The 13,359-nt window shown below is 46.3% G+C and overlaps 1 protein-coding gene across 1 annotated transcript in view; it reads right to left on the reverse strand.

The window, feature by feature from the left end:
* Positions 1-12,694, reverse strand: part of AFAP1L2 (actin filament associated protein 1 like 2) — a gene marked incomplete at both ends in the record, with an annotated part of 44,927 nt that extends 32,233 nt beyond the window's left edge. The window contains one exon of the mRNA XM_079535939.1: positions 12,625-12,694. Within this exon, the coding sequence (XP_079392065.1) occupies positions 12,625-12,694 (70 nt within the window). The remainder of the gene's footprint in view (positions 1-12,624) is intronic.
* Positions 12,695-13,359: the final 665 nt, after the last annotated feature.

The following is a 13,359-nucleotide window of genomic DNA, read 5'->3' on the forward strand; positions in this document are numbered from 1 at the left end:
GTTACAGCAGGGCCATTCCTTTCCATCAGCTCTTCCCCACCTGAAGCCTTTAATGCCCATTTTCTTTATATTTTCCCCTACTACAGAGACTCCATTGCTGGACGGCTCATACCCAGACAGTAACAGAGAGGATTAAGGTGATTGAGCAGCCCTCAGGGGTCCAAGAGCTCAGGGTTGCAGGTGAGATGTGAATCAGCCTAGAGGAGGGAGCTCCAGCAGTATGCGTAATCAGCCTCTCAGCACTGCCCTACTCCCAGCTGAGCAGGTCACTGTGGTTAAGTCCCTGGGGTTGCTTATCTGTCAAGTGCATAAAAAAAATGTGCTGGAAGTTTGGCAAGCTTAAACAGCCTTCCAGTAACACTCTGAGGAAGCTTAGAGGATGTCATAATGCAAAGTATCTACTGAAAATTGTCTCAGCATTCAAATGCTCCTTGAGGATTTAGTTCAAGTGTTGAATCCCATCCGTTTCAGACTTGTGGACCTAACCATAATTTCAAAGGAATGGAAATTTCCACCCTCTGTCATTTACCTCCACTTCTTACGGGGTTACACTTTCAAAACTCCAACAACTTTGACGGAAACGACAATGTTTATGCAAACACAGCCACTCCTGAAACAGGACTCATCCCAAGGCTTTTGCCAAGGAGGCAAAAAGTTCCAGGACATGTGGCACACTGGCAGAAGGCATCTTGTTATGGAAGAACATACACTACTTCAAAATTTGCTCTGGGAGGTATCAACCTGACCTTACCACAAGCAGCCACCTGAGCATCGGGGTCAGGAATCAAGGCAAGTGGACATGCCACCACGCTCACCCTTACTACCTTTGGTACCAGTGGTGAGCATGTGATCACTGGCTGCAAACGTGTGCTCTTTGGCCACGCCACCACAACGGGCCAAGCTGATTTAATTGGACTTTTGGCCTTGCACTGTAAGTTTGAAGGCTGTAATGCACAAGGTATCTTTCAACACTTGGTGAGTGTGACAAAGACTGTAAGAAACATGACGTTTGCTGTGGACAGTTTCCCAAGGCAGGTGTCAAGAGCATTGCTCTGACAGAATACAGCTGCTGGCACGTCACAGAGCAAGAATGCAGTTTCAGATCAACACCTCAAAGGTGTTCAGAGAAATCTGATCACTTCATTTCCCAGCAACAGGATGCAGTCTGGATGGGTGTCATCCCATCCCACTGCTCTGACTGGGTCGCCTATAATGTTTCCTCCTTTGTCAAGTGTGACAGCGCACACTGTAGCTAATGCAACGGTAACATCAGGTACCTGATCCTAATCAAACCCAAACAATCTCTTGGCCAGCAGGAAAGAGATCCAGCATTAAAGGCTGTGAAACCACAGTAACTCACAGGTTTTTAAATACATGATCACCAACATCAGGGACTGAAGGAAGGAATTTAAAAGTAGATTTGGTTCCCTAAAGAACAGGCGTTCTTTTGAGCCACACTGAAGCCTACCAATATAGTTTTGTTTAAAGCACAGACAAGAAGGACACCTTCTTGGATTCTAGTTCTATGCAGAAACAAACAAGAAGTGTAGAAATCTCCTAAGTCATGTCACAGAGATCCAGTTGTCCAGCTCTGGGAATTCCCAAAATACCACAGGAAAGAAAAAAAAAAATAAATCAAGATGAAACTGAAACAAAAGTAAGCTACATTTCATTGAAATGGGAAACCACAAACCACTCCACATTCAGTAAGAAGCCCAAACATGGGGAATTTCTGCGTTTATAAGAAACAAAAGAATCCTCAAACTTTAAACAGCCAATAGCTTCACTGGGTTGCTGGTGCTCTCCTCTGGGATAGGAGAGATCCAGGACCAAGACTGAGCTCCAGCTAGTCAGCACTGCAGGTAAGTCCTCTGCACTCAAACACCAATTCTTCTGGAGCAGCTGTCTTATATTTTATTCCATTTAAGTTGTCCCCCTACATATGTACTACTGTTCCTCAGGATAGGAGCTTGTCAGAGGAGTGATCTGAGAGGCTCAGGCCTGTGGATATGGGCTTCCCATGCAGTGCCATTGCCATGAATGCTGTTTGTGACAAGAAATTTCAGCTACAGCCTGAGGAGCTTTCACACAAAATTAACTTCTGTGCATCCTCGTTGAGGAAAAATAATTTAAAAACAACAACAACACAGCAGACAGATCAGAAATGACAAGAAAGAAAAAAAAGAAAAAAAAACTCCATCAGAAAAGCCTTCTATGCTGTCAGCGTAGGAACAGCCCAAGCTTCAAGCAGCTAAAATTCATCAGTAAATCTGGTCCTCTGTGTTCTCTTTATGTCCTAAGCTATTTGTTTTCCTTCCCTTCTCCCATTGCCCCAGCAAGCACTCAAAGCGAGACTTGGCACTGCATTTTTCTACTTTTTTCTCCTAAAAGCTTGTCCTGTGCTGCCATTTGGTCAGGAAACAGTTGCTGAGCCCTCAGTCAGCATCCTGAGAGGCCTCTGACCTATGTGGTGGGCTCCAACATCCCTGCACGCAGCCCAACGCAGTACCACATGCTCCCAGTTTAACTGCTGAAAGTCAGCTTGCAGGAGAGAAGCCACAAGACAGAAAACTGGCACTGAAAAGCAAACAGCTCCAAAAACAAGAGTCATTAAGCAACCCTAAGCTTCTGTTTGAAAATATTTAGATGGGATGTCTTGCTGATTTGACACATCTGGTTTCCAGAAGGACTTGGGTCAAAGCTATGGTGAACAATCCTTTTCACAGTGCCCATGCAAAATGGGTAATGAGAGCCTGAGACAAGCTGCTGAACCTCCCAGCGACAGGGGCACTTCAGCCTGCTCCAGCCCTAGTGACTGTCACACTGGGCCTCCACATGTAGATGTAACCTGCAGCAAAGCCTGTACCACCTACAGCAACAGATGGATGATGCACAGGTTCTGTGAAATTCATGTATTTCCCTTAATCCATGACTAAGAAACCCATCTTCTCAGCACAGACCTTTACAGAACACTGCATTGTTGTGACTGGCCTGTTTATGGTCCTGATTTACCATAAGGGTGTCGAGCCCACGGTTACCTCCATCCCTCGACAGCACACACAGCTCACTCTGCATCAAGACTGTGACAGATCTGAGCCTGTGCCCAGGCTGGAAGGATGTCTCAATGCAAAAGCAGGCAGGAGCCTGCCAGTGCTTTCCCAACTGCAGGAGGTTCCAGACCTCACAAAACATCCCAACCAGCTAGCAGAAACAAGAGGAGCTCCTCAAATGTACGCTGTGCTCATTCCTAAAATACCCTTCCTTGTAGAAGAGGCAGGAAACAGGCCTGGCATTTTCAATAGCACAGGAATATTTGTTTCTTTCCCTGGCTACATTGCATCAAGCCAGAGAGCACCAATCAGGCAAAAAGACAAAAAAAAAAAAAAACCAAAAAACAAAAAGCAAAAGGTAGCTGATAGCCCTCCCTGCACACTTCCACTCAGGTACTTCTCCACAAAGGATCGATGAGCCACAATACATTTTGTCTCCTGCTTACCTAATAAAAAATAGATCCTAAACCACAGCGGGCTCCCATGTCCTCGTTACTACCAAGCAGCATCAACAAAAGCGAGAAGGCAAATGCAGAGTGCACACAGGGGAGCTGGAAACACCCAGATGCTCCCCAAAATAGCTGCTGCCCAGAATGTCACAGCTGGAGCACCACTGGGAGCTCGCTACCCACACAGCAGAGGTCAGGAGGTGCATTCCTCCTCTAAAAATACTATGAGAAAGAACGGCAGAGCAGCAGGCCCAGCTCAGCCCCTTGCAGTGGCTGCCCAGGCCTCCTTCACCTCCACACCATCATTTGGAGTGGAAGATCCATTGGGTAAAAGGCTGCTTCTCTTGGTGCCCCCTGAAAACTGCTTGGTCTGGTGATGGCTCTGCACAGAAGGGAGATATGCAGCAGCACTCATCTGAGAGCATTAAAAATAAAAGACCTGCAACCGGCACAAAAAAACAACAGCACTTAGCTCATCACCATAGGAACAGTTTTAGTGATGTGGCAGCCAGGCAGCCGGGTCCTGGAGGCTAGTGTCCTCCTGGTAACCTTGGGAAAATCACTGGCTCTTAATTACGAATCTGGGGAAGATTGGATATTAGTGTTTGCACTGCCACGTTACGTCTTGGCTCTGTCTGAGGCTTCCCTTGGCTCCCAAGGTGCTGGAAGACAAACATGTATTTTCTTTTCATTTCAAGATAGCTGAAAGCCACAGCCTGAGCAACAGCGAGAGCTGTATGCAATTAGGAGTACATGAATAAAACAGCTCTGAACAAACAAACAGAAATCCCCTGACCTCAACCCCCCCGATCCAAACCCTGAGGATGCGGTAGCAGTGGGGTGGCTGGGCCCAGCAGCCCACTCCAGCAGCAGCCCTGGGTGCAATGTTTGGGTATGTGATTTTGGGTCTCAGCTCCCCTTGATCAGGCAGCCTGTAGTGCAACCTAACCACCAGGCTAACAGCATTGACAGAGCTGCATGTCCCACAGGTCACACTCGTGGCATGTGAAGGAGCCCTTTCCTTTATTCACTTCCCATTTCCTGCCTATTTGTTTCAGCAGCAAACTCCCTTTTCTCATAGTGTGGGTGGGATCTGCAGAAAGGAAAGGAGCAATCCCTCTCAGCATGGCTCCCTCTCCACAGCGGGACCACAGCCCCTTCCTTTGCCCATTCCAGGAAGAAGGAAACTTGCAAACACAGCCGATCTGCAGAAAAGCAGCTTTTCACAGAAAGCCTGAAAGGAGGTACCACTGACTGCAAGCAAGGCTGGGCATGGAACTTTCACCAAAAATCAATACATCAGCACAGGGAGAATTGTCTCCCATGGGTATATGGCATCCCCAGGCAGCATTGCTCATCAAGAGGAGATCAGCTGCCAGAGTCCTGGAGAAAAGGGAAACACGGGAGAATAACCTAAACTTCTGCTTTGGTTTTCTTTTTCCAGGAGGAAAGGGGCTGGGAGGGAGTGCGAGGAGGCTGCAAAACAATCTGAAAACAAAACAAAACAAAAAACAAATCAACAACCTTGACTTCTGAGTTGATTCCAGCAGTTCAGAAAACTCCCACAGTATCAGTACTGAGGTTGCGGCCCCAGCATTGTTCACACCATGCTAGTGCAGGGCAAGGCAGTCCCAGCACTCCCTGTGCAAGCCTAGCAGAGCTACCTGGCTGTGGATAGCACAAGGGGAAGCATGAGCAGCTCTTTTATCTTGGTTGCTGCTGAGAGCAGGACAAATAAATCTTCAAAGACCTTTCCCATGCTGCCATCCCTCACTTGAGCTCACATACCAGGTTTTTCAAGCAAAATGCACTCAAACCTAGCCCAGCAGTTTGATGCCTCGTCCGTGGTTTTCTTGAACTGACTCCTGATCAGTTCAAGGCTCAAAGCCAGAGGTATCTGCAACCCAGCCCGAGGGCAGGTGAGGAGGAGGAAGCCCATCATCTCTGGCCAAGACTCCTGGTGCGTCGGTCCCTCCTCCCAGTTCTGCCTGTCTGTTCTGTCAATACACACACAGCACCAGATGACTCAGCCTGCTGCTTCCCCTCAGGACTCGGAGTCGAGATATGGGCAAGGGAAGGTGGAGGGAGCGGCTTTGCACCATGTGAAAACAATGTCATTTGTTTTGCTGGTCAGACTCCCGCACTCTGACAGGGATGCACAGCAAAGCCGGAGCCGCACGGCACCCGCTGTGAGCAGCTGTAGGGCCAAGCACCTTGCAAGGTACGTCCTTCCCAAAGCCACACAGACGCACAGGGTCCTGCCCAAACAAATCCTCCAGCAGCTTTCCGCCAACACAGCTGTGGGTGTCAAAAGCACTGACTCAATATGCTGTAATTTAAAACCAAACTCATCTCTTCAGCTGAAAAAGAAAAAAATAGAAATAAAAGGGTTGGTTATCCTCACAACTTATTCCCTCTCCTGAAAAACCAGAGATTATTGGGCTTTTGGCAAAGAACTGCTTTCTGAAGGGATGGAAACCTTGACAGTGGTCATACTTAAGGAGTAACAGATGTACGTTTCCACTAGAAATCCCTTCTGCCCAGATCAACTCCAGGACATGTAGGAGACCCAGCAAGCCAGATCCTCTGATGAGGAACATCCCAGTGACACTTCCAAAGCTCTGAAAACAGAAGGCAGCCAAGGAGCATCATTGTGATGAGCACCATGCTTGGCTGCGCTGGAGACAGAAACGTGGCTCTGCCCACATCAACCACTGCTGGGTGGGAGCACACCTTTTGCTCCTAGTAAAGGAACAGGGAAAAGTGGCTCATGAGTGCATGGAAGCAATGAACCTGCCAAGGGAGGTTCATGCTGAATGCTGACTTCACAATGACAATGCAACTTCATGCTGAACCAAAATAAAGAATTAAGCAACCCAAAGAGTGTCTCCCCTCCAGCCAAGCAGAGCAGCTGATGAAACCACCCTTCTGCATGATGTGCCTAGCGGTGCTTCAAGGAAATGGGATGGCATAAATACATTAGAACAGAAAAGCTCTTTTCCTAGACATGACATGGGACATAAGCTCCCAACACTTGAGGTTTTGCTCTGTGCTGCCAACCAAGGGGTTTCACTGATCATACCGGTGAGGTAGGCAGGCGCCTCAGGAGAGCACCTACTCCAACACCTGCCCAAAGCACCTACAGCAGGTTACTCAGAGCAACGTGGTCCAGTTTTCAACAGTGCTCACAATTATAAAGCTTTTCCCTACATTAAAATGGAGTTCCATTCCAGATAGTGCCCACTGTCTCTTGTCCTTTCACTAGATACCACTGAGAAAAGTCTGTTTGTCTTCTTTACTCCCCACCCATTAGGTATTTATACAAAGCGATAAGGGCCCTCCAAACCTCCCCTTCTCCATCATCTTCATCTCTCCTTCATCTTCATGGCACTTTGTTGAGCCAGCTTCTATACATACACAACTTTGTTGTAATGGGAAGCCCAGCAGTAGATAGACTCAGTATTACCAGCGACTTACCAGGACTGAATAAAGGGGAATAACCTCCTTCCACAATCAGTTGCTGTTTCAAACACTCCTCTCAGTCTTTTGTTACCTGTGAACCTTGTGTTACCTGTGCTGAGGATGTACTCTGCCCTATCAGCTAGGTCACAAATGAACAGTACCACCCCCATTATTGAGCCCTGTGGCATAACATTAGCAACTGGCCTCCAGCTGGACTTCCTGGCACCAAGCAGGGATGGGATGCAATGACCAAAGCCTTAGTAAAGTCAAGATTAACAAAGCCCCCCTCTCCCCTCAGCCACTGAACCAGTCACTAGCATTTTACACACATCAAAAGTGTAAGATAATTGGGTGTAGAACATAAAGCAAACATTTTTCCAAGGTGTCTACTCATCAACTAAACATAAGTAGTAAGGTATGCTTGCTATCTTTAAAGCTTATTTAAGAGAGTAATACTGCATATCAGTGGGTTGTTTGTGTTGTGGACTGAAATACGGAGTTAAGACTCCTCGTGTATCACAGACAGAGTCTATACCCTAACCTGTATATCCACATGCTACCTTAAACCAAACTTACAGATGCAATAGCTTGATACTGTGTGGGCTCATTTTAATCAGCACTCACCTACGTTCAGTTTACGACTGAAACACTGGCACTCTACCAAATTGCATCACAACCCTCCGGCAGTATCTGAATGCCTCCAACCAGTGCATCACATATTTTCTCTCTTGGCTTTGCTTTTCATAGGGTTAGAAGAACATCTTGTACAGAAATTTTGTATAGTGTATACAAAACAAAACATTAAAACCCATACAAATAGATGGAAGCTGCTTTGTCAGATTCCTTCCAAGAGTCAGATGACTCTTGGGTCAGATCCAAAGAAGCCCTGGTCTTTTACAGCCTGAACTTCATCCCAACAGAACAATTCACTCCACACTGACAAAATCTTGATTTGAGCTTCACAATCCATGGACAGGTTTGCCACAAAGGGACTGGACTATTCCAAGTCTGCTAGCCCAGAGGGAGGAAGTCTATCTCAGGATCCATGCAGAAGCTGCACACAGGCAGCTCCTGGCCAGATAGAATGCATACATACAACTCTCATGAAACAGCTAAGTACAGCTCAAATCTTCAACTGTTCCCTGCAGGCAAGGATATCCCCACTCACCCTAAATGCAGCTGGTTTGTGATATGAGTATCATGGATTTATTCCCAGTGCAGCATCTGGGTCATAACTGTCCCTTGTTAAGGCTCATGGGTACAGGTGGGGAATGGGACAGCACCTGCTTAAAACAGATGCACACACTGGATGCCACTATATCCTGAAGTTTTCAGCTTCTGGAGGAGAAATGCTGTTTCTGTCTAGCACTATTAATCTGAAGGATCTCAGAAATACTCCATGTGAAAGAGACTTCAGGAGTGGCCAGTCCAGCTGCATGCTTAGAGCAGCATTCACTTTTAATTCACACTGGGTTCCTTAGGGATCAGTGATCAGATCTGATCCTGTGAAAACCTTGAAGGATGGAAACTGAACTACCTCTGTGCAATCTTGTCCACAGCTTGACTCTCTTCATTGTCAAGGGTTTTTCTCATATTAAGTCTGAGCCTTTCTTGTTCTGTTTGTCTGTTGTCTCTTGCTCTCCCACCATGAAACATCTCCCCAATAACCTTCCAAGAGTATTGGCAGCTCTACCCTCAAGTCTATTGGCTGCCTCCAAAAGACTGATGTAATCTGCAGATTTGTTGAGATGTATACTTCCCTTCTGCCAGGTCACTGATAGAGATAAGCCCCAGGGCAGAACAGCCCGGGAAACACCTCTAGTAACTAACTAGTCTTCAGGCAGAATACAAACCACAACCCTGTTCTCCTTGAACTCCAAAATCCAGCCAGTTACTAACTGACCTACAGCCCACCCATCCACAGCCCAGCCACTTGTACAATAGCATTTGTGCTGGATAAAGCTGTTTCTGTGGCTGAGCATCACCATTGCATTCTAATACAGAGAACATACTGCATTTGCTCCAGAAAAGTCTTTTTGACCTGAGCATTCCATCTACCTCTCCTTGTTTATTTCAGTCAACACAGTAAGGAATTTCATCCTCAAATTGAAATAATACAAATTGTGCATACAAGTATTCAAAAACTAAATATAAGAACTGGAGGGTTTCAGTCAAATACCATATTTCAAACACAGCCTTGATCAGTGTGAGGCCCTTGGAGGGCTTGGACAGTTCCAGCCAGCAGGCAGAGCTTAAGAGGTGCTGTGGGAACAGGAACAGAAAATTCACCAAAATGAGTTTATTTGTGGGCAGTCAGAGCAATTCCATTTTGATTTATTTCTACTTTGAAAGAGACATTCAACAGCTTCCCAGCATTAATATATTTTCATGCTCAAGTCCAGAAAGGGCTTAGAGCTACTTATGCCCAGTTACTGTACATTTCCACAACAGCGTGAGCCTTGGCAGGCTGCTGAACCAGCTGGTGAGCCTCAAATCCGCCAGAATGTGAGGAATCAAATATTTTTCCTCCCAAAATTCTGAGCAGCTGTTTCTCAGGAAAGACACTGGCCATCTTTCAACAGATCTGCTGGACAGGAAGTAGATGCAATCAATTTAACTTTGCTTGCAAAGCCAAGGGTGTCTTCACCTCTCTAGCACCATTTTAAGAGTGATTATTTCATAGCACAGAAAATGTTTCTTAAGCTAAAGAGGCTAAATAAGATATGCAGAAGAAACGTCTAAGGAATTGAAGATAAGGCTGTATGCTCTCTGTCATACCTTCCTCCACACCTTTTCCTATCTCCTATCCATGAGATCACTTTGAGAAACATAAAGGTTATTTCAATGACTAAGAAGCTTTCCATTTGAGGAACACACAAAGCTAACGAGACCCCTGTGCTTCTCTTTCCTCTTTCTTTTCCCTGCCATTGGCTAGTTTCAGTCCTCTCCTGCACTAGCAACAGTATTCATCACACCCTCCACTGAGCCATATCAACTTTCATTCCATGGAAGGTATATGCAGCAACAACAAAGTGGTTTCCAGTGAAACTGGCTCAGAGGGTGGGCTGCCTATCAGAGCAGGCATAAAGCGAGCAGCAGAAGTGCCTGGTCAGGGTGAGGGCTCCCCTTCCCCGTGGGTGTGAGGTGCTGAGCAACTCAAGCTCCCTCCCATGATGACACCCTTAGAGACCTCCCACTCACTTCTCCCACTCCCTTCATGCTCTCACTGAATTGAAAACAGGCAAAGGTCAGGTTATCCCATCCCTTTTTCTCCTATTGGTCTCTTCCCACCTCTGGCATCTCTACTAATTCGAAACCACCCACACATTCACTTCACATGACAGCTCCAGCCACTAACATCTAACAGCTGACTTTTTTCCCTAACTTGTTGATTCAGACATGTTTTCTTATGCAGTAACCACTCCAGGATTTCAAGTCTATTTCATATATCCCACTGCTTCCCACCCCTTTTCTACTGCTCTGTATTCCCAACTACAGGATCTGTCTCACAGGATGACAGCCATGCTATAAGGCAGCAGCTCTTTGAGCAGCTTTGTAACATGATAATCTTGAAGTGTTTTCCCAGCCAAAATGATTCTACGACCTGTAACACTGCAGGAGTCTCCACTCTCTGGGCACAGGGGCACCTCTTGGTGCAAGGTACTGCTCCTTCCAGTCCTCAAGTGGGGGTTCAGGAAGGAAATTCCTATCTAGGTGGGGATTTTCCAAGGCTGTGGGCCACCACAGCCATACCTGGAGAGGTGATCAGGAACTCTGTTGTGCAAAAAGTTCAATTAGAACAACAAAAAAAAAAGTTTTGCCCAAAAACAACCAGTATAAGGTAGATGTTTATAGCAGGGTTTTACTGCCTGCCATCTTCTACAGAGTTTTTAGATCCAGACAACAAATCAGTTTCAAGTTAGAAGAAAGCCTACTTCTGCTGGATTTGAATCAGAACCCTTCTAGGTAAAAAATAAAACACAGTTAATGGAAATGTGGCGTGCGTGGAGCTTTCACTCCTATTAGCAGGTCTGTCCGAAAGGACACAATTTTCCATGCATACATTAAGCCAGTCCAATACTGACATCAGCTCATTTCCATTGATCCTGATTACATAATAGTGACTTAATTCTCCATAGAATTGAATTTTCCATATGTTTGGATCCCTTATTGTTATTACATGATTTCCTTGTTCTCTTCTGCATTTATTATTTATTATCCCTTTGTCCTATCACTTAAACATTACAGTCTTCACTGCAAGCAGAAATTTCTACAGGCTTACTTTGTTTTTCTGATACAATGTTCATCCTACCAATTTTCTTTCAACTAGAAGACATGCCAGTGACAATACTGCAGTACTGGGCACACCTACAGCTTTGAGGATTCCGGTTCTGGACTGAAGTTACTTTTTATTATGACCTACGTTAAGAGTAGTTAAGAACAGTGATGGCACCCAGGTACCTTTACTACTATTTACAATTCACAAACATCAGTTTTACAAGATCTGGAGGTTGTTCAAAGAAAGCTCAACAGATTGCAAAGGTATCACAGTATAGCTGTAGATGAATATTTTTGTCATGTTTTCCACCCAGAAGACAGGTCTGTTCCCGTCAAGGGTTACAAGCCACACAGTGACATTGCAGAAGCTCAGCAGTTCACTTCTGAGTGCAAGTTTGTTGTGGGTCTCTGTATCCCCAGCACATCTCCTGGTACACACACCACACTTCTTCCAGCTCTCACATCACAACAGTAGCTGTTCTTTGGCATCATGCAAAAAAGTGGGTTTTGGTGTTTTTTTTTGTTGGTGGTGGTGGTGTTTTTTTCCCGTGCCAAAGAACGAATTTATCTTACTATTCCATCATATACACCCAGGACTAATAATTCACACCACATCCCCAGGAATAATGAAACCTCCCAGATCACAGATTAATCCCTGAGAGATCTGAGGGAAGTCACATTACTTGGAATATTTACCTTTCAAATGGGGAAAATACCACAAGATGCACACTTTCTGGAACATGAGATAAACAAGGGACTTTTTTCCCTGTTTAATTCCTTCTTCTCTATACCTTGAGTCACCTCGTCAAACAAGTATCTCATAACAAAGCTTGTTACTACCAGGGAAGGCTAGAATGAGGGGTAAGGCAGTCCTTGCTGCCAGGTGACCACAGGGGACCTGAACACCCTGAGCATCCCAAAGGAGCACACTTGATTGGAGCATCACTACCCTATGGGCTGATCTCCCAGCACACTGCTCCCCTTGCTCTCTGGTCTGCCAGTGAGCAAAAATTGCCTGGGCAGAAGCTAGCTAGCAGCTGCCTGCCAGTAGGGTGGGAAGGAGAGCAAATGTCAAAGATGAAGCAGGCAAGGAGGTGGGACTGAAGGGCTGGGCAATCCTTCTCAGCAGGAATAACCTGCTGGATAGCAGGAGGTTTCACAGGCTTTCTGTGTCAAAGAAGTCTCTATCGCCTACTGCATGCAGCCACTGAAACCAACAAATAAACGTTCTCTGAGGATCTCCCTCAGCTAGATAGCCGCGTGTTCTTAACCTGCAGAGGACAACAACACCTCAAAACATACACTGAACGCAGAGTGCAGCTGCAGAAGTGCTGAGCACCAGTGACACTTCTGCACTGGGACTTGCCAAAAGCTTGCTGCCTCACACCAGATGTGTTTCACCACATCCCCCGGCTCCTGGCCACGCAGCACGCTGACCCAGCCACCCAGCCCCATGTATGCCTGCACATCGTGGCCTGCGCTGTGACCCAGCCCAGGTCCAGCTGTGTTTGCTTGGGCAGCTGCGGTGCCACAAAATACAGCTGCATGGATCTGGGCCGGACACCTGGCTCCGAATGAAAGCATCTCAGTAGCAGGAATTGGCCATCCCTGCTTCACACAACCAGAGCAGACCCTGTGACCAGTCAGGTCTCACCGCATCTGCCTTCTTCAGAGAGCGGTGGTGAAGGAGTCGCATCGAATCAGGGTGGCAAGGCAGCAAATGTGCATTACAGAGTCTGACTCAGGTCCAAGAGACCCAGATTTCAATCCTGGCCCCACCTCCAGCCTGAGCTGCAGTGCAGGAAGTCTCTCCCCTTCCTAGTTTGTCCACGTTGCTCACTGCTCCCATCGCTCCAGGAGTGATCTTCCCCCACCCCAACCCTCTCTGGCTGCAAGAAAGCTCTTGGCAACCAACATCACGAGTGTTTTGTTTTGTTTTTTTCTTTTCCTTTTGTTTTGAAAAACTTCCACACTTCATTTCAGACATTATGGTTTTCATTTTCACATAACATACGCTGTGACTGACACGTCACAGCCCAGATCTTAGGGCTTTATTTCTGAATTCACTATAAAGAATTGCTTCCCGCTACTGACTGAATCATCTCTTCTAGATCAAAGCT

This window comes from Tetrao urogallus (genome assembly GCF_951394365.1).
Source record: "Tetrao urogallus genome assembly, chromosome: 5".
NCBI lineage: Eukaryota > Metazoa > Chordata > Aves > Galliformes > Phasianidae > Tetrao > Tetrao urogallus.